This window comes from Eurosta solidaginis, chromosome 1 (assembly GCF_040869045.1).
Source record: "Eurosta solidaginis isolate ZX-2024a chromosome 1, ASM4086904v1, whole genome shotgun sequence".
In the NCBI taxonomy this organism is placed as follows: domain Eukaryota; kingdom Metazoa; phylum Arthropoda; class Insecta; order Diptera; family Tephritidae; genus Eurosta; species Eurosta solidaginis.
Genome location: NC_090319.1, coordinates 250,737,573 through 250,759,638, shown reverse-complemented (window position 1 = coordinate 250,759,638; position 22,066 = coordinate 250,737,573). Strand labels below are relative to the sequence as shown.

The 22,066-nt window shown below is 39.6% G+C and overlaps 1 protein-coding gene across 9 annotated transcripts; it reads right to left on the bottom strand.

Annotated features, from left to right (window-relative positions):
• Nucleotides 1-18,428: 18,428 nt before the first annotated feature.
• On the bottom strand, nucleotides 18,429-21,218 carry LOC137241929 (uncharacterized). 9 transcript variants are annotated; one of them, XM_067769299.1, is made up of 7 exons: nucleotides 20,815-21,212; nucleotides 20,256-20,345; nucleotides 19,763-19,874; nucleotides 19,208-19,663; nucleotides 18,897-19,109; nucleotides 18,683-18,839; nucleotides 18,429-18,620 (listed from the first exon to the last, which is right to left on the bottom strand). In XM_067769299.1, the coding sequence occupies exons 1-7, from the start codon at nucleotides 20,823-20,825 to the stop codon at nucleotides 18,496-18,498; spliced, it is 1,164 nt and encodes a 387-aa protein (XP_067625400.1). In that variant the 5' UTR covers nucleotides 20,826-21,212; the 3' UTR covers nucleotides 18,429-18,495. The 9 variants fall into 9 exon arrangements, with proteins under 9 accessions (XP_067625400.1, XP_067625407.1, XP_067625426.1 ...); XM_067769306.1 differs by having other exon boundaries at nucleotides 20,256-20,333; XM_067769325.1 differs by having other exon boundaries at nucleotides 20,256-20,325.
• Between the last annotated feature and the right edge of the window lie 848 nt (nucleotides 21,219-22,066).

The following is a 22,066-nucleotide window of genomic DNA, read 5'->3' as shown; positions in this document are numbered from 1 at the left end:
TGATGGAAATGTCTTGATCAACAGCTCCTATAGAATCTTTTTTTGAACCTAATAACAACAACATAAGGAAGTCTCAGTCTGTAGATGAGCGAAAAAAACAACTGGATTGTGCTTTGATTAGAATGATTGCCACAGATATGCACCCCTTTAGTATTGTCGAAGATAACGGATTCAGATCTGTTATGGATACGCATTTACAACGGAGCAGTAAGGAAGGCGGTCGGCATGATGTAGTGGTGCACAGTGGCTAGTCATTGTCGGCTGGGGCGGGTCCTTGCCAACCTTACTGTTCCTGCGCCATAAACAGAAAAAAGTTCCTATCATGCCTATCAAGACGAGCAGCTGTCAAATCCAAAAACCCTGGCAGAAGCGCAGAGACCGACTCAAAACGCTTATCAATACAAAATAAAACAACATCCGGCTGAACCGGATGTCACGGACAGACCGTTAACATTCCAAAAATTTAAATTCAAATTCAAAAAAAACTGACGCAAAAAAGTACTACCGAACCGGACATGGCCGGTTACTCACGCTGAAAATCAAATTCAAAAAAAACCGCTGAAAAACCAAACAATAACAAAAAAGCTGAAAAAATTAAAAATAAAAAAGAAAAGGGCCGAATATACATAGGGGGCGCCGCGGGTGGTGTTGCGACGCCCGGTGCTTAGTCCCACCCTCAAAATCCATGGCCACCGACGCACCTAAAATTTCGGTGGCCCCTTACCTGTATACCTTAGGTGCCCTCTAAAAGAAAGGAGACCTCAGCATTCCCATTTACAATTTAGATTTATTGACAGTTCATACTAATTAATAACTTATGCATTAAATTTTTAGGATTCTATCGAGAATTTCTAAGTTTCACATGTGATGCTAGAGTTTACGTTTATTCCGAATTACATTTACATCGCATACAATTATTCGGATTCAACTCCTTATATGTCTTACAGCCTAGTGGTTTCGTATATAGTGTAGAAAATATTTTGAATGTACTAAATATCTTTTGGTTTTTAATTACTAGTGCAATTACATTAAATTCATTTTTATGTATTTCATTTAATTTGGGGAATTCTTCCTCTTCTTCCTTTTTTTTTTTTTTGCAAGGGTTTATTCGCGACGTTATTTGAAAATACAAAAAAAAAAAAAAACGTCTGAAACGAGTTTATTGTTCCGGGTTCAAAAGGACCTCGCTCCCCAACCCCTGTTGCATCTAGGTTATAACTCTCGCAGAAAGGCCTATGTCGCTAATGTGTAATGCATTACCCATTTACATGGCTTTCGCAGGTAAGTATAAAAAAAAATTTATGGTTCCGAGTGACACATTCAAATATGTAAGGTATTATATATATACTAGTGACACTATTCTGTAACTCGACTGGAATAATATTATCTGCAGAACTCACACTTTCATAATTTTGGTTTTCTATTTCTTGACTGTATTGACCTTTCACAAGCTTTACAGAACAATGGTTCTTATTCGCAAGATTGCAGAACGGGTTTTACATTGCACTTATCCGACGGGTCAACAGAGTTAAGAGCACCAAAGTGTCCGAATGCATATACCGTACGTTCGAATCGAGTTACAGAAAGGGGTCTTTAGGTTCATTAAGCGTGCTTGGAATGAATTACAAAAATTTGAAACGATAATCTGTAAGTGACGAATTTTATCACTTCACATAGATACATAATACAATTTCACCGAGTTGGAACGGACTCACCCAGTTTCAAACGTTGTTGTTGTAGTTGGTGTTGGTACTGTTGTTGTTGCTGTTGCTGCTGCTGAACCTGCTGCTGCTGAGTGTGCGTATGTTGCTCAGATGTTGCTGGCTGGCGTTGATGAGGTGTGATTATCGTGCCATTAGGTAGAATGTTATAGGGCAATGCTTGACCATTGGACACCACCCAATATTTGCTCAGCTCGTTTAGATGATGGTTTTGCGTTTGTTGTTGCAATTGTAATTGTTGCAATTGTTGTGTATCATTAATATGTTGCTGTGGTGAATGGCGCTGTGTTTGTTGATATGTCACTCTAGGAGTGGTACGTCTGGCGTCTTGGCATATGACGGTGCCGGGGTCACTGGATATGGTTGGTGCTATTGCAGTTGGTGTGGATGGAAATGACACCGCTAAGCCAACACCACTATTGCTAAGTTGAGGAACCGTGTATATTACGTGGCAATCGTTGGGAATATTCCAACATTCCCGCGCTCCTCGCATACGCGGAGAAGGCAACGCCGATGCCTTCCAATTACTATTTAGTAGTATTCACGATGTTCGGGAATTTAGCACGTCCTGAGAGTAGGTTAAAACGGTTTCAACGTGGCCACCGGCTAGCTGACTTCGTTTTTAATTGAATTCACTCATTTCGGAGACAATTTTCGGGTTAAAACGTTAAAATGTAAACTTCCCGTATGTAGCTCCTTAGCCTTTCAAAATTTGGCTATGTATATAAGCACGGCTTTGAGGAATTCCGAAAATACGATGAACATATGTAGAGGAGTGTTTTACGATTGCTATAAACCGCCCAAATTTTGATGGTGAACTATCTGTATTTGAGAACGCGCTCGTCAGTTCCACCAACTATATGTGGATGCACTTAAGTATCCTGTAATTTTTCACTTGACCACTTTTTGGTCACGAGGGTTGTGTGCTCTACCGCTTCAGACCGCCAGCAAAAAGGAAAAGAAAGTTTTTTCTTCCTCGGAAACTCGTGGTGGTTTTTTCCTTCTTCTTTTTTTCTTTTTTTTCCGTCTTCTAGTGATGGCCGGTCTGTCTGTTCCCTTCTTTTTCGATATTTTTCATCGCAACCCTTTCCACATCGCTAGGTGTGTTCCCGTGAACACGCTCCCAAGTGGGTCGTAGCCGTAGACCGTAGCAGCAGACCGTAACAGATCTTTTACGCAATGCTTGGATCCTTGGTATGTTTTGCCTTCACGAGTAACATTAAGAAACACACTTTTAACAAATATATAAAATCAATACTTTTTATGATGTAGACAGCAGCAAACACGAAAACAGAAGTGGCAATTTTTATGAAATTTCGTCAATTAAATTCCTTATTCCTTTTTATTTTCAACAAGCTAAGAAAATACTTCCATAAAGTTTTTAACTGAAACTACACAAACCAAGACATAAATTGCGGTATGTTGTCAATTGAAAGTTCCGTATATCTCATTGATTAAAAAGCTGCAAAACATATACTGAGAACATGTTACCTTACGTATGTAATAAATACTTTCTTTTTATATGACGCTGAACATAGATCGATTCTAATGCCGTAAACGAAGCGAGCACATTATACATAGTAATAATAAGTATTAAAGAAGAAAATGTATTGGTTAATGTTCCCAAGATTGCTTTCACTACATTTTGAAATAAAAGATTAAAAAAAACGCAAAAAGTTGTTATGGAAACGCATCTACAGTGGAATCAGTAAGGAAGGCGGTCGGCATGATTTTGTGGTGCACAGTGGCTAGTCATTGTCGGCTGGGGCGGGTCCTTGCCAACCTTACTGTTCCTGCGCCATAAACAGAAAAAATGGTCATATCATGCCTATCAAAACTGAAAGCTGTCAAATTCAAAAAAAAACCTAACAGAAGCGCAGAGACAACTCAAAACGCTTAAAAATTCAAAATAAAACAATATCCGGCTGAACCGGATGTCACGGACAGACCGTTGACATTCAAAATCTAAATTCAAAAAAATTCAAAAATTTAAAATTCAAAAAAAAATAACCGCAAAAAAAAATTACCGAACCGGAGATGACCGGTTACTAACAGTTTAAATCAAACTCAAAAGAAACGCTGAAAAATTAAATAACAAGAAATCTGAAAAAATTAAAAATAAAAAAGAAAAGGGCCGAATATACATAGGGGGCGCCGCGGGTGGTGTTGCGACGCCCGGTGCTTATATCCCACCCTCAAAATCCATGGCCACCGACGCACCTAAAAATTCGGTGGCCCCTTACCTGTATGCCCTAAGTACCTTCTAAAAGAATGAAGATGCCAACACTCCCATTTTAATTACAGTTCATTTATTTATACATTTTAAATCCAAGGCATTACCTAATATAATACACTAATTCGAACATAAGTATGTCGTTTTAATAAGGTCACTGAGCTCATTTTATTTTCTATCCTTATGTTGACGTATTTAAGTGGGTTACAATAAATTCCATTTAATTTCGCTAATACGTAAGAGAATGCAAGAAAATTGTCTTTAATTAAATAAGTCAACTGAAACTACGCTCCAGTAGAGTTAGACTGCAGAGTCCCAAATGCGACAACGCTCGCCCGTGAGCATCAAATTTATATGTACGCACTATTTATATATATATATATATATATAGACAAGGAAGGAAAATAAAAGGAACCCAACCCCTTGGACTGCGAAGCTTCTTAACTAAATGGTTAGGTACAACTTACAAATTTTGGTGGTCTAACCTAATCTTAGAATACTATCTGGAACTTCTATGATTGCACTTAAATTGCATACCAATGTTTTATGTTCTGAATGTAAAACATACTTTATCTTTTTGCAAGTTCAATTGTATTAAATTCATTTTCATTTGTCTTATCTCGAGTCTATGGAAATTTGATTGCCACACCAATAGATATGGTCGGGCAAAACTCTCGTAACAATTTAATAAGCTTTTATAGCTTTAGTCTTCGTTGACACATACTAACTTGTGCCGTGTGATCATATAGAGAAAGCAATTTATGAACTTTCAGGTGACGTTTCAGTCGCAACAGTATAGTGGAGCAGTAAAAAAAAATATTTCAAAAAAAAATTATAGAAAGAGTTTATTTGTTCATGATCACAAAGACATAAATCCTCTATTTCTTGTTGCGACTAGATTCTAATTTCTCGCGGAAAGGCGTATGTCGCTAATGTGTAATGCATTACCCATTCGCATGGCTTTCGCACGTATGTATATAAAAAAAAATATGGTTCCGAGTGACACATTCAAAAATGTAAAGTACTATATATACTAGTGACACTATTCTGTAACTTGACTTGAATAAAATTATTTGCAGAACTCAAACTTTTATAATTTTGGTTTTCTATTTCTTGACTGTATTGACCTTTCACAAGCTTTACAGAACAATGTTTCTAATTCGCAAGATTACAGAACGGGTTTTACATTGCACTTATCCGACGGGTCAACAGAGTTAAGAGCACCAAAGTGTCCGAATTCATATACCGTATGTTCGAATCGAGTTACAGAAAGGGGTCTTTAGGTTCATTAAGCGTGCTTGGAATGAATTACAAAAATTTGAAACGATAATCTGTAAGTGACGAATTTTATCACTTCATATAAATACATAATATAATTTCACCGAGTTGGAACTGTCTCACCCAGTTTCAAACGTTGTTGTTGTAGTTGGTGTTGGTACTGTTGGTGGTTGTTGCGCTCTGGCCCGAGGTGATCGAGTGAACCGGGTGGCAATGAAACTTCGTGTTGACTTTTATGACCCGGATGACTTGGTGCTAATTTCGGCTTTCGTTGTATTATGCTGCAGCGTACTGCTAGCCCTGGAAGCGGAGGTGGTGTTGGATGTTTTTCCAAAAGTGGTGGTGTACTTCGTAAACGTAGGGAAGGGGGTTTATCTTCGGGCCCCAGGGGTTCTCATCCCAATTAGTCTAGTGCCTTCTGAATCCGAATCGGAATCACTAGTACTTTCCTCACTAGGTGTGGCTGTGAGACGCCGACCTACTTCAACTGGATATTCTATACGTTGGGTTTGTGCCAACACAACACGCCCGTTGTAATGTTTATTACCACCCAAAATAGACGAGACGAAAAGAGGTTTGTCGGAATGGACTGTGTCGGTACTTTGCGCTACCGACTCTTCCTAGTTTTTGGACATTCACTTGAATACAGGTAGTAGATAACGTAGTACCTCCTGTTACTTTGGCGTCGCGCTGAATTTCTGCACCGATACTATCACCACGGTATTTTTGCTGCGTTGTAATTCGCTAGTGATTATTGCCGCCACCGTTTTCTTCGCGTTACACTCCTTAATTAAACGCGCCCTTCGCACAATCAATGCATCTGAGTTTCGCCACTCATATATTTATGAACAGCATATGGATTCTAATGTATTTGTAACGTCTAGATAATTCTTAATGCTTAAATATTTTAATGGTTATGCTTAATTTTCGCACTGAAAGTTTCACTCGGCTCGTGGAAAAACTTGATTGCTTGGTTTTTCTTGCCTAGCCTTTTTTTTCTTTTTTTCTCGTCTGTATCGGGCGGAAACTCATGGTAGAAGAAAAAATTTTTCTTCGTCATGGCCGGTCTGTCTTTTCCTTGTTTTCGATATTTTTCATCGCAACCTTCGCCACATCGCTAGGTGTGTTCCCGTGAACACGCTCCCAAGTGGATCGCAGCCGTATACCGTAGCAGCAGACCGTAACAAACCTGCTTCGCTTAGAAGGCCCGACGATGGAGCGAACAGGAAACCGGATCCGCTGTGGGAAGCCACTGCCAGGGGCCTCCAATACCAATCAACGTGGGGCACGACTCACCCCTGAGATAAGAGTCTCAAAGTCCTACTACGAAGCTAGCCGGGCAACATAGGTCCATCAAAAAAAAAGTTAAGTCAAATTTGGGAAGTAATTCTGTTTCCTAGTTTAAAAGGGCTTTGCGGCAATTAGACATTTGTTATGGAGAACTCGTCAAAACTCCGAAAGGTTTTAGTGGTTATCGCCCCCACAAAAGGCAAGACAAAAAAAGTATAGACATTTTGATATGGAGAACTCGTCCAAACTCCGAAAGGCTAGTCCGACCTAAGCGTGGACTGCCAGGGTGTTCACGGTCCTCGGTGAGTACGCGCGTGAACATCCTATGAGGTCAGTGCTCGGGGAGAATACTGGGCGAGATGTCCCCGACCGCCAAAACGCCCAAACAAAAAAAAAGTCCAATTGGTGGGTATATAAAAAAAAGTCCAATTGTAATTTGGCAAGGAAACGTTTTCTAGTTCATTGCGGGCGAATGTCCGACGCGTGAAAGCGACCTATCAATTTCCCGCTTAGGTCCTCGAGATCATACAATGCGTTGCCTATTTTTCGAGGCACGCGACACTTCAGGTATTTGGGTAGGAATTTGGCATTTATGCCCCGTTTGAAATTACTTAATGCAAAGTTTCTCCGAAAAACTTCCTGACCTTCCTTATAGTTGACTTGTCTAGAGCGCATGTTATAGGTGGTTACTCCCCTATCCTTGGCCTGATCTAAATTTCTACGGATCTGCTCACGAACATTAGTCAACTTGTCAGCTCGGCTTACTACCGTAACCTGGTCTTCTCGAAGGCTGCCGAGTTTCCCTAAAATGTTGTACGTTGAGGCATGCTGGACCATGTTTTGGCCATATAATGCAAAGTATGGAGAACACTGAATCGCCGTATGAAAATCACTTCTCAAAACTGATAGAATCTCGGGTATATGATTATCCCAATTAGTGTGGTCAGGTTTATCCTTCAGGAAAATCCTAATCTTAGAAACAATTTCTCTATTGACGCGTTCGGATGCGTTCGCTTGGGGAGAATATAGCCCCGTCCTCACGTGCGTCACCCCGTAATTTACAAAAAATTGGTTCATTTCCTTCGAGATAAACTGTTTACCATTGTCACTGTGAATAAACTCAGGGACCCCTACAGCCGGAAAAATTTCTGAAGCGAAGTAATTTATAACGTTTACAGTGGTGGCTCTCTGCATGGGCTTTAGCCAAACGTATTTTGAAAAATGGTCTAGGACTATGAAAAGAAATTGATTTCGCCGCTTAGATCTCGGATACGGCCCTAGAAAGTCGCAATACAACCGCTGAAATTGCCTTTCGGATTCAAAGGTACTCCCTGTAGGTGGTCTCGACTGCTGATTGGTGGGTTTTACCGTTTTGCAGGTGTCACAACGCTGGACGTAGTCCCTGACGTCCTTAGCCTGCTGCGGCCAGAAGTACTTCTGCCTAACACGTTCTAAGGTTTTCTGCCATCCGCCATGGTAACTCCGATTAGCGTCATGTGCTAATCTCACTGCTTCCTCAGTCAACCCTTTTGGCAACCATAAACGCCACAGCGAGTCTTCTTCCCCTTCCATCCCCTTACGAAACTTAACTCTTTTGAAAATTACACCGTCCACAACTCGTAAATCCGGAAGTGATTCCTCGTTTTCGGTGACGGTCCGAATTAAGTCTAAATATTCGTTGCTGCTAAATTCGGGAGAGACTAAGTCTATTTCTCCGGGTGTGGTAGTGAAAGTTAACTCGTCCACATCAAAGCGCGACAGCGCGTCTGGTACTACATTCAGGGTGCCCTTACGATGTTCCATTTTAAAGTCGTATCTTTGCAGTAAGAGTGACCATCTCGCCAACCTCCCGCTCAAATCTTTTTGTGTCATCAACCACTTGAGACTGGAGTGGTCCGTAACAATCCGAAAAGGTAATCCTTCGACATAGGGTCGGAAACGCTTCACGCTAATTATGGCTGCAAGACATTCCAGCTCGGTTACTGTATAATTGCGTTGAGCATTATTCAGCTTTTTCGACACGAACGCGATTGGATGCTCAGCGCCCTCGTCATCGACCTGGAACAACACTCCGCCAACACCTACTTTGGAAGCGTCGCATTGTATTACGAATTCCCTTGAAAAGTCTGGTTGGGTCAAAACAGGGGCGGAACTCAAAGCTACTTTTAGCTTTTCGAAGGCCTCTATAGCTTCAGAGGTAAGCTTGAACGGGCCTGCTGACTTACGAAGACAGTCGGTCAAGGGACCTGCCAAGTCAGCAAAATTGGTAATAAACGATCGGTACCAATTCGCCATGCCCACAAACCTACGCACTTGCCGAGGGGATTTAGGGATCGGGAAGTTTTGCATTGCTTCTATTTTTCCCGGATCCACTTTCAGACATCCGCTGCCTATGAAGTACCCTAAGTAGCGTATTTCCTTCTGACAAAATTTACTTTTTTCCACATTTATTGTCAGACCTGCGTCTCTCAAACATTTGGCCACTTCCGCTAGCAATTCCAGGTGGTCTTCAAAGTTAGTACTACACACCATTAGATCGTCCAGGTAGACAAAGACGTTCTCTCGCAGACGCGAAGGGATTGCCTTGTCCATCAGCCGACTCATAGTCTGCGGTCCATTGCACAGACCAAATGGCATTACTTTGAAGTGGTACAGAGGCCTCCCCGGAACTGCGAATGCTGTTTTTCCTTAGAGGACTCTGTCAATTTGATCTGGAAGAACGCGTCCTTCAGATCAATGCAACTAATAAAATGCGTGTCCTTGAGTCTGCTCAATAAGCCGTTGATATGAGGCAGGGGGTACGAATCCTTCTTAGTCACCGCGTTGACCTTCCTCGAATCTATGCACAGCCTAACTTTACCTGGTTTCCGGACCAGTACTACAGGACTACACCACGGGGAGTTGGATTTTTCTATAACTCCTAATTCGAGTAACCTGTCTAGTTCTCTAAAAGCTTCGGCTTGCCTCGGTGGCGAAAGAGGGAAGTGTTTGCTTTTTATAGGTACAGCATCACCGGTGTCGATGTGATGCTCCACTAATTCCGTTTGCCCTAGGCCTAAATTTTCGTACGAAGGAAACGTCTCGATGACCTTTTGCAATTCTAATTTTTGCGTTGGCGACAATTCGTGCAGGTTAAGTTCTTCTTCCTTCTCAAGTCTAACCTCTAAACACTCTACGCTTGGGAATATTTCGGGAGCTAACGCAAATGCTCTCCAAAAATCTACCCCGAAGTATGCTTCTTGGAGCAATGAGGGAACAAGGTAAAAACGAATAATCTTTGTGATATTTTTAAAAGTGACCGGTAGAGATACTGAGCCTAAAATTTTTTTCTTGTTGCCGCCTGCGGTATATACGAACGCATGTAAGGGCTGATATTCGAAGCCGTTATCCTTTAGGAATTCTAATCCATTTTTCCCTAAGATGGAGACGTTGGCTCCCGAGTCCAACAACCCTACAAGAAAACTATTTTTAATTTTAGCCTTTACTAAAGGCCTTTCGTCCTCTGTAAGCGTTAACGTGGTGGCTTGCAGCAATCTACGCTCCTGTACTCTCCTGTGGTATCTCTTCCTACACTTCAAAATATTTTCCGATACCGGATATTGTTCAAAAATGGTATGTCTTATGTGTTCGTACCTATGTTCTCTTTCTTCTAGGTTTGGTGAAAGTTGCGTCTGGCAAGCGACATCCCTATGCTGGCGTCGCAGAATTCTAATCGGCTCGCTTATCGCGGATAAGACGTTTGACTCTCGGCTTCAGAACTATTCGAACTGTCCGTACTGTCAGGGTAAGTTATTATTACTTTTGAGGGCTCTTCTGCCAGGGTACTACTGCACCTCGGAAGCTCACCACCTCCATGCAGAGATTCGCCCTCTGGTTCAGCGCACGGGACGACGCCTCGAGCACTGGCTGATGTGGGAGCTATGAAGCCGAACGAGGTTCCCCCGCCTTCTCGCTCGGGTACTGGTTTCCCTGCCTGCGATGGTCCCTAGGGCATTTAGGAGTGAATACACCCTTATACCCACATTTAAAACAAAAAGGACTTTTTATGGGTTCCTCACAATATATATAGGAGTGCCCCATTCCCTGGCAATTCCAGCATTGGATTCCCGAGTAGTCCGGTCTTCTGCTGCGTCTATATTCCAGCGCCTCTATCTGCGGATCTATTTCGCCGTCCTCGCCTTCCATCTTCATGTCCGGGGTTGTCACGCGTGCCTCGCTTACATGCCGTCCTGGGTAAATGGCTCCCAGCAGCTTGCTCTCTTTCAGCACTTGTTCTCCTCTGCGTGCTACATCGCGTAGATCATGGAGGGTCCTTACGTCCGCATTAAAAAGCATTAGCTTAAGGCTACTGTTGACGTTCCTTTTTATTATGTCAATCAGTAGAAGCTCTGACATCGGCTCCCTTAAGCGCTCGTTCAAGGAGATTATGTCCGCGTGAAACACGTCATAACACTCACTTTTCTTTTGCTTCCGCATGGAGATCTCCATCATGATCTCGGGGTCCGTTTTCAAAGTGCCAAACTCTCTTTTTAACGAGTAGCACAAAAAGGCATATGTCGCATTTGGGTTTTGTTTAGTGAACAGCCAGTACCATTCTTCGGCTCGTCCCGAAAGGAATAAGTGGAAACTGGCCATTATTTGTTCGTCAGGGCATTGTGTGCGCTCACACAGGGTGTTCAATTTGAAGAGGAAATCGGCTACGCTCCCAGTGCCGTCGAATGCGATTTTCCACTCCTGCGGTTTTACTGCTATGCTGCTTGGAGTCGGGTACATTGGAGGTACTACCGATGGCAATGGGTTCCGGTCCATCCTACTTGCGTTCCTGTGTTGCTGGTTTGCTTGCTGCGTGGATTCGAGAGCGGCGTTGAGCTGGGCCATGTTGGCTCTAATTGAGCCCATCTCTCTCCGCATTTCCTCCTGCGAAGCCTGAAACAGTTGGTGTAGTACGTCCACCCACGAGCCTCCACGGTTGGCTTCGTCCTGCATTCCTAAGGTCCGATCGCTTGTAGCGTCTCCGAGATTTCCCATCTCCTGATTTGGTGGTAAAGCACCAGCTCCTTCGGGTGCGTAGATCGCCGCATTGGGCCTTAGCCCCGAGATATCGTGCACGTTCACATGACTGGTGCTTATAGGTCCGTCCAGTTTTTCGCGAGGCCCATTCAGGTCCGAGTCGATGTTTAATAACGCGGGGTCTCCGTATTGCCCGCCCACTGGGGTGTGCACCACCAAGGGACGCCTGGCCTGAGAGAAGGCCCCTCTATTTATATTACCGCCCCGGTTCTGGTTTCTTCGGGGATTCCCTGCACTCCCAAACGGGATATTCCGGCCCGGTTGCCCGAATGATTGGTCACGCGACATAATCCGTTAAAAAAAAATAGTTTGTCAAATCCTAGTATTCGAAAAAAAAACTTCTGTTCCCAGAAGATGGTTTGTTGAAAGAAAAAAAAATTTATATATCTAAAAAAAAAAATTGTGCGAGAATTAATGCAATCATTTATCAATGATCGCACCAAAATAAAAAAAAAATTTCAAAAGCTGAAAAGAAAACGGTTAGTTATATACAAATTTTATATGAACAATGTAGGTGGTGATGGCTGACATCCCATCATTAGAAGGCAGTAGGCTAGGCAAAAAAAAAATTTGGTACAACACATTCATACTTGGCCCTAGTGCTCCCAACCGCAATCGAGGGGGTCTTAAGGCCCCTCCGAGATTGGCTGGGGCCACTAGGGTCCGTTCCAGGCACCCACGGGTTGGTCTCAACACGCCCAGCCGCAACGCAGGGGCAGTCTCCAGGGGCTTGCCCCTGGGACTGGTTGGGGGTGTTGAGGCCTCCCGTCCATTCTCACTGGACACCCCTCCTGCCTCCGCCGCAATGGGTGGAGCGGTTTCGAAACCGCTCCCCAGTCTGGTGGGACAGGAAGGAGTGCCACTCGGAATCCCAGCTCAACCCATCACCATCCAGGTGGTATTCCAAGCTACCACCTGGGACGTGGGATGAGCTGGGGTCCTCACTACACGCGCACACACATTCACCCTGGACAACACAAATTCGGCTAAAGGAAACTAAAAGAACAAAAAAAAATTTTACTTAAAAAAAAAACCCAATTAGCGGACAAAATTATTCCTTAGCCGACTAACGGACAACATTCCGGCGACTAAAATTCCCAATTAGAAAAAAAAATCAAGTGCGTGCAGCACTGCCTCATCGGGTGAAAATAAAAAAATCCCGGAGACCGACGTGAAGTCCCGTGGCTCCGTCAGCCACTGCCCCCGATGACCAGCCCGAACAACCTGATCCGTCCAACCATCCCACCGCAACGGAGGTGGCAGCTACTGTGGCTGCTCACTCGGACTGGTGGGATGGTCAACTTCACGGGTTGACCCGACTGACCCTCGCGGCCAGCGCCTCAGGTGCCACGCTGGGCGCCATCTGTTATGGAAACGCATCTACAGTGGAATCAGTAAGGAAGGCGGTCGGCATGATTTTGTGGTGCACAGTGGCTAGTCATTGTCGGCTGGGGCGGGTCCTTGCCAACCTTACTGTTCCTGCGCCATAAACAGAAAAAATGGTCATATCATGCCTATCAAAACTGAAAGCTGTCAAATTCAAAAAAAAACCTAACAGAAGCGCAGAGACAACTCAAAACGCTTAAAAATTCAAAATAAAACAACATCCGGCCGAACCGGATGTCACGGACAGACCGTTGACATTCAAAATCTAAATTCAAAAAAATTCAAAAATTTAAAATTCAAAAAAAATAACCGCAAAAAAAAATTACCGAACCGGAGATGACCGGTTACTAACAGTTTAAATCAAACTCAAAAGAAACGCTGAAAAATTAAATAATAACAAAAAAGCTGAAAAAATAAAAAATAAAAAAGAAAAGGGCCGAAAATATATAGGGGGCGCCGCGGGTGGTGTTGCGACGCCCGGTGCTTATATCCCACCCTCAAAATCCATGGCCACCGACGCACCTAAAAATTCGGTGGCCCCTTACCTGTATGCCCTAAGTACCTTCTAAAAGAATGAAGATGCCAACACTCCCATTTTAATTACAGTTCATTTATTTATACATTTTAAATCCAAGGCATTACTTAATATAATACACTAATTCGAACATAAGTATGTCGTTTTAATAAGGTCACTGAGCTCATTTTATTTTCTATCCTTATGTTGACGTATTTAAGTGGGTTACAATAAATTCCATTTAATTTCGCTAATACGTAAGAGAATGCAAGAAAATTGTCTTTAATTAAATAAGTCAACTGAAACTACGTTCCAGTAGAGTTAGACTGCAGAGTCCCAAATGCGACAACGCTCGCCCGTGTGCATCAAATTTATATGTACGCACTATTTATATATATATATATATATATATATAGACAAGGAAGGAAAATAAAAGGAACCCAACCCCTTGGAATGCGAAGCTTCTTAACTAAATGGTTAGGTACAACTTACAAATTTTAGTGGTCTAACCTAATCTTAGAATACTATCTGGAACTTCTATGATTGCACTTAAATTGCATACCAATGTTTTATGTTCTGAATGTAAAACATACTTTATCTTTTTGCAAGTTCAATTGTATTAAATTCATTTTCATTTGTCTTATCTCGAGTCTATGGAAATTTGATTGCCACACCAATAGATATGGTCGGGCAAAACTCTCGTAACAATTTAATAAGCTTTTATAGCTTTAGTCTTCGTTGACACATACTAACTTGTGCCGTGTGATCATATATAGAAAGCAATTTATGAACTTTCAGGTGACGTTTCAGTCGCAACAGTATAGTGGAGCAGTAAAAAAAAATATTTCAAAAAAAAATTATAGAAAGAGTTTATTTGTTCATGATCACAAAGACATAAATCCTCTATTTCTTGTTGCGACTAGATTCTAATTTCTCGCGGAAAGGCGTATGTCGCTAATGTGTAATGCATTACCCATTCGCATGGCTTTCGCACGTATGTATATAAAAAAAAATATAGTTCCGAGTGACACATTCAAAAATGTAAAGTACTATATATACTAGTGACACTATTCTGTAACTTGACTTGAATAAAATTATTTGCAGAACTCAAACTTTTATAATTTTGGTTTTCTATTTCTTGACTGTATTGACCTTTCACAAGCTTTACAGAACAATGTTTCTTATTCGCAAGATTACAGAACGGGTTTTACATTGCACTTATCCGACGGGTCAACAGAGTTAAGAGCACCAAAGTGTCCGAATTCATATACCGTATGTTCGAATCGAGTTACAGAAAGGGGTCTTTAGGTTCATTAAGCGTGCTTGGAATGAATTACAAAAATTTGAAACGATAATCTGTAAGTGACGAATTTTATCACTTCATATAAATACATAATATAATTTCACCGAGTTGGAACTGACTCACCCAGTTTCAAACGTTGTTGTTGTAGTTGGTGTTGGTACTGTTGGTGGTTGTTGCGCTCTGGCCCGAGGTGATCGAGTGAACCGGGTGGCAATGAAACTTCGTGTTGACTTTTATGACCCGGATGACTTGGTGCTAATTTCGGCTTTCGTTGTATTATGCTGCAGCGTACTGCTGGCCCTGGAAGCGGAGGTGGTGTTGGATGTTTTTCCAAAAGTGGTGGTGTACTTCGTAAACGTAGGGAAGGGGGTTTATCTTCGGGCCCCAGGGGTTCTCATCCCAATTAGTCTAGTGCCTTCTGAATCCGAATCGGAATCACTAGTACTTTCCTCACTAGGTGTGGCTGTGAGACGCCGACCTACTTCAACTGGATATTCTATACGTTGGGTTTGTGCCAACACAACACGCCCGTTGTAATGTTTATTACCACCCAAAATAGACGAGACGAAAAGAGGTTTGTCGGAATGGACTGTGTCGGTACTTTGCGCTACCGACTCTTCCTAGTTTTTGGACATTCACTTGAATACAGGTAGTAGATAACGTAGTACTTCCTGTTACTTTGGCGTCGCGCTGAATTTCTGCACCGATACTATCACCACGGTATTTTTGCTGCTTTGTAATTCGCTAGTGATTATTGCCGCCACCTTTTTCTTCGCGTTACACTCCTTAATTAAACGCGCCCTTCGCACAATCAATGCATCTGAGTTTCGCCACTTATATATTTATGAACAGCATATGGATTCTAATGTATTTGTAACGTCTAGATAATTCTTAATGCTTAAATAGTTTAATGGTTATGCTTAATTTTCGCACTGAAAGTTTCACTCGGCTCGTGGAAAAACTTGATTGCTTGGTTTTTCTTGCCTAGCCTTTTTTTTCTTTTTTTCTCGTCTGTATCGGGCGGAAACTCATGGTAGAAGAAAAAATTTTTCTTCGTCATGGCCGGTCTGTCTTTTCCTTGTTTTCGATATTTTTCATCGCAACCCAGCAAAAATGTGCCCGTAAATTGACTAGGAAAATGACTAACAGCTGTGTCGATGGAACACGTAAATCGTTAAGTAGCATTTGTACAGGGCAGCGGTAACTTTCGTGACCAGTCCATTTCGTCGTACCTATTTATGTGATTGTCCATACTGCTCACACATATACGGTTTTAGGTTATCGAAATGTAAACAAACTATAGTGCTGTACTGTTCTTACATTCACGTTCTGGCAATCATTTTTTGAGTTATATACCTGTAACTTTACGAGTATTTTTACGTTAATATGACCGTCATTTTACTAGTGTTATGACCGTTTTTTTACTTGGATTATACTGCTATATAAATAAAATATTTCTTTAATTCAAATCTATTAACATTTCTTTTATTAAACATTTTTACAATATATTACATTATTTATAATAGTTGTAAATTATTAACTATAAGTCTTAAGGAATAGTTTTTCAGTCTTGTTGGTGACCCATAAATACAAATTTTATTGTATGCGATTGTATGCATACAAAGTTAAGGGAAACTTAAATAAATTAATTAATAATATAGAAAACAAAAGAAAAGAACTAACAGAACTATTTGTTGCAGTAAACCATCAAATCGTGAGTAGGCAATTCACAATTTGGGTAAGTTGACTTGTAATTCGTCAATTTTAATGCTATAACTTTTTTATTTTAGTTCAGAAAGCTGCCATTGAGGTTCGAAAGTTACAATTGAAGTTCAAAAATTTCAATTCAAGTTCAGAAAATTAAATTCAAGCTCAGAATTTCAATTTGTAGTTCAGAAAATTAAAATTGAAGTTCAGAATTTCTGTTTGTAGTTCAGAAAATTATAATTGAACTTAAATTGTTATTTTCTGAACTTCAGTTGTAATTTGCTGAACGGCAGTTGAAATTCCTGAGCTTCAATTATAATTTACTGAACTTCTATTGAAAATTGTGAACTTCAATTGTAATTATTTGAACTTCAATTGAAATTTCCGAGCTTTCAGAACTTCAATTGCAACTTTCAAATTTTTTTTACATAAAATGAACAATTTAACATTTTATTGACAGTTAAATTGGTGAATTGCCTACCAGTGGTTTGAAACCACTTACATTCGTATTGGCGCTTCTCTATATCATTAATATAACAATATCTTTTTAATAATTCAATTAATACACAAATATAAATTTTTTCCCTTTACATTTTAGAACTGTGTACAAAAATATGTAATTTTACATATCACAACCTAAACCAAAAAGTATTTCAACTCATAATCAGAGAAGATTTGTGTTGAATGTTGATTTATACCACGAAAATAACAAAATTGGTAACAAAACCAGGCTAAACGATAACGTTAACTACCAAAAAAAAAGTTATTTCACGATGCTTTCATGGATCGATTTACACTTACATACCGATCTGAAATTTTTTTAAGTTTTCATATTTTTTAGTTTAAAATGCGATATATGCATTCTTTGGCATAATTTTAGATTGAATGTACTTCATGCAATTTTCTTTCTTCGTGATTTTGCAATAATAAACGTAGGTACTCATAGTAATTTTTTGTTTTGAATTATGTGATTACAATATTTATAAGGACTATTTAGTTGATGGTATTGGTACTGTCAGTTAAATTCATCAGCAATTATTTATATTCAAAATATTTTTTTGTTATACATCTATTTTATAAATTTTGGTTAAAAATTATTGACAAATTCGTTGCAATTAGATTGCTTTAAAAATCTTTGCAAACTTTGTGCGATTGTTGAATATTCAGGCAGGTTCTGAAATTCGAGTATTATTTTAATTAGAGCATAAAAAGAGTAACGTAGGAAAAAACTTAGAATTATTTCAGTTAAGTTCATCACAAATATTTATAGTCAAAATACTTTTTTCTTATACATTGCATTTAAATTGCTTTAAAAATCTTCGCAAACTTTGTGCGATTGTTGAATTTTATTTTAATTAGAGCATAAAAAGCTTAGTAACGTAGGAAAAAACTTAGAATTATTTCAGTTAAGTTCATCACAAATATTTATATTCAAAATACTTTTTTCTTATACATCTAGTTTATAAATTTTTGGTTAAAAATTATTGACAAATTCGTTGCAATTAAATTGCTTTAAAATTCTTTGCAAACTTTGTGCGATTGTTGAATATTATTTTAATTAGAGCATAAAAAGCTTAGTAACGTAGGAAAAAACTTTGAATTATTTCAGGTAAGTTCATCACAAATATTTATAGTCAAAATACTTTTTTGTTATACATTGCATTTAAATTGCTTTAAAATTTTTTGCAAACTTTGTGCGATTGTTGAATATTATTTTAATTAGAGCATAAAAAGCTTAGTAACGTAGGAAAAAACTTTGAATTATTTCAGGTAAGTTCATCACAAATATTTATAGTCAAAATACTTTTTTGTTATACATTGCATTTAAATGCTTTAAAATTTTTTGCAAACTTTGTGCGATTGTTGAATATTATTTCAATTAGAGCATAAAAAGCTTAGAATAGGAACGTAGGAAAAAAAGAATTATTAGATTCTTCTATAATTTTTAATCAAGATTATTTCAGTGTGTCTTGTTCGTTTGTTGTAGGTAGGTTTATGCTGTTGCAGAGCTGGATTTATTGATCAGATACCGCCTTTGTTTATGCCGGTTGTGGCTCAGCGTTAAACACCGTCTCATGCTGTCTTCGAAGTTGATCCTGCCTTGCAGTTTGAAAACGTCTAAATTAATAGGAATGGACAATGTTAGTAATAACATTTTAAAGCAATTTAAATTACACTACCAAAAAATACGCTGTTCACGAGTTTCAGTTTAGATAAAGATCGTTTGCCCTGTACTCCGTCCCAGTTAAAATTGAAAAGAACGTTGTCAGAGAAAAGTTTTCTCATTACTCCAATAATGTCTGATAATGCACCTTTCAGCATAAAGATATATGATTTCTAAATGAAAACCACCAATTTAAGTTATGAAACACAATTAAAAATATTCAAAAATACCATTGATTCTTGATAATCATCTGAGTCCAACTTTTTCTCAATGTCATAAACTGAATCCAGCGATGTTAGTGGCATAACGATAGAGAGCTCGGTGTGAGTATCATTTTCCGTTTCTCCGCTGATACGGCATACTATTTTGTGCGTTTTCTTAATCAGAACTTTTGAGTCACGCATGACCTTATAGATAGCCATGACTTCTGCCAATTCTGGAAGCTGAAATGATAGCATAAATAATAACTAAAGAGAATCAAGGTATTGCGGCTACAATTGCTAGGGTTTCACAAATAACAGTTCAATATTTCACTACGCACCTTTTCTTCAATCTTAGTCAATCTAAATTCCAGGTCGATATTCTTCTGTAATATTGTTTGTAGTATTGCCATTATATTTTCGTTTGTTGTAGGGAATGTTCCTTCGTTGATTAAGGAAGTAGCCGCATTATTCAAAACGGTACTCGTTGTATTTAAGGAAGAGTGAAAGGACGCGCTGTGTTGTGCTACATCGATGAAATCGGCGTTTGCTGAATCGGAATTGGAGGGAAGTAAATCAATCAATTTGTTGTGTGTTTGGTTGGTACTAGAGCTGGACGAATTATTGAAATTGTTGTTTATAGCTTTTGAGCTAGATGGAAACGGTTCGCTGTGTTGTGCTACATCCACGACATGGGGGTTTGTTGCAATATAATTCGAAGCAAATTCATCGACGGCAGAAAGAGCTTTCGGAGGTGGTGTCCCACACATCTGTCGCAACTGCATTAAAATCAGCATCTGCCCGAGCAAATTTTGAAATATTGGCGTATTCGGCTACACTGCGCTTAAATTCTTGATTTTCCTGACTGCAAAGGTTCTTCTCTTCATATTTCTTACCTGATATAGGACACGTTCAGAAACACAAAAATAGCGCGGACCCAAACACGCGAGCGTAAAAATTCTGCTTCCACTGCTGATATACTTAACCTTTTCCAAAGTATATGCTTGCCTAAATATTGAATAAAAAAATGTAAATGTTAGCCAAATCACTGTGTAGGGGCGACTCTGCTTAGAAAAACTTTTGAAATTGAAAAAACTTGTTTCTAAATTTTTGATTTTTTCAGACTCAACTTTATGGACTTGAATAAATTATAAAGCATGTCCCTCAAACAATCGTGCCTCCCTTCAACCTTGAATTATCTAACTCTACACTGGATACAACAATATCCGAGCCAAGCAACTAATTGATGAGATTGTGAATTGAAAGTATATGTTATTTATAAGCTGCCCGAAGCCTTCAGGCTTGTTGCAGTTGCTAACGCCATATCTTTGGCCATTGTGGTTAGCATTATTAATCTGCAAACCACCTCTAACCTTTTGGTATGCATACTTTTTTGTGTGTCTGTCCACCATAGTCAAGGACTTTTCACCTCCTTCTCCACGTTGAGATTCCATGAAATCTGAATATCTAGAGGGATTACTATATACTTTTAAACTATAAGTTTGCGCACTTTAAAATATATATATATATTTGTGATCGGGAGAACTCCCTCTTTAATTTGATATCAAGTTCAACCCAGAAATCGGGGGGTGCTAAACTAAATCGCTGCCTTGATTTCATATTATAATGTAAGCATACGTGCTGGCATCCAATTTAGGTGCACTCGGTGGGCGCATTTTCCTTTTCCCTTCATCTTTTGGTGGGCCTTGTGTGGTTTCAATCTTGGGGTTCCTCTCCACACTAGATATAAAATTTCACTTTGTAAGAAAGCATGGCAGCGATTTAGTTTAGCACCCCCCGAGTTTGGGGTTAAACTTGGTATCAAATGAAAGAGGGAGTTTTCCCGATCACAAATATATATAACTTAAAGTGCGCAGACTTATAGTTTACGAGTTATTTGATGTTAAAGTTTGCAAATTTAGCAAATTTCTATAGCACTCTCACTTACAATTTACACATCTTTCAAAACTTTTATGCTCATAAATACCTATATAAATTGGCAACGATACACTTAAATTTCATTTTAGTATATTTCACATATAATTCTTGCATTGTTTTTACTTAATTTAAATGTTTTTATTAAATAAATCGCGCTTTTGTAGCAACATTCACATTTATGTATGTATATATTTTATCGATGACATTACAAAGCTGTGCTGCCACATCAACAATAGCCGACAATTTCTTAAATTCTTCATCTGAACGACGAGCTACTTGTTTGAAATTATATGTACAAATTATCTGTACAATTTACTTGTTTGAAATTATATGCTGCTTGCAAATTATCTGTACAATTTATGCATATAATTTTTGGAAGATTATCAATTGATGTTGCGTGCAACTATGGTAAACGGAATGGCAGATTCGCAGAAAATTTTTGTGACGTATTTGAGGGTACATAGCATGTAAGAAAAGGCAAGCATATATGTATCGGGCATTTCAATTAGGCCATCTCATTCTGCCATACTAACAATTGTGGAACAATGTGGGATATTTTGTTGTTGGTCGCCATCTTTGGTCACTAGATTTTTGCTGGGAACCTTCGCCACATCGCTAGGTGTGTTCCCGTGAACACGCTCCCAAGTGGATCGCAGCCGTATACCGTAGCAGCAGACCGTAACAAAGTATGACATTTCGGTAAAGACTATATTATTTATCTCACTCCGATGAAAGGATCAAGTGAAGACCCATGTGGAATTCCTTGATGCTTCCAATTTTGTCGGTAGGCAACGAAAGGAGAGATGAACTATCCAGCTTTATTTGTCGGGAAAAATCGTGTAAATGGTTAAGTACGTAAGCAAGTACCCTGTGTTATGGTCCACTTGGGGGATTCAAAATTGGAACGTACCAGTTGGCTAATGATAGGGAAAAAGGTAGGATTCACCCTCACTCATGTCTGCCTGGGGTGGTTGAAACAAAATTTTGTTAATTTCGCGCATGTGGCATCACGAAATAATCCAACGATGTGGGAAAATTCCCAATAACGGCAACCACCATGGCGTAACTATACAAGGTGACAGCTGACTAGTAGGTTCATACGAATTGACACATTTTGACATTAGTCCATCGGTTCACAAAACCCAAATATATCGAACTTTTAATGATGGCTGCAGGATTGTCACCGCGACTACCGCTTTGTATGGTTCTACCATGGTAACCACAGTTAAATCATGCGATTTAACGGCGCCGTTCCACTGCGC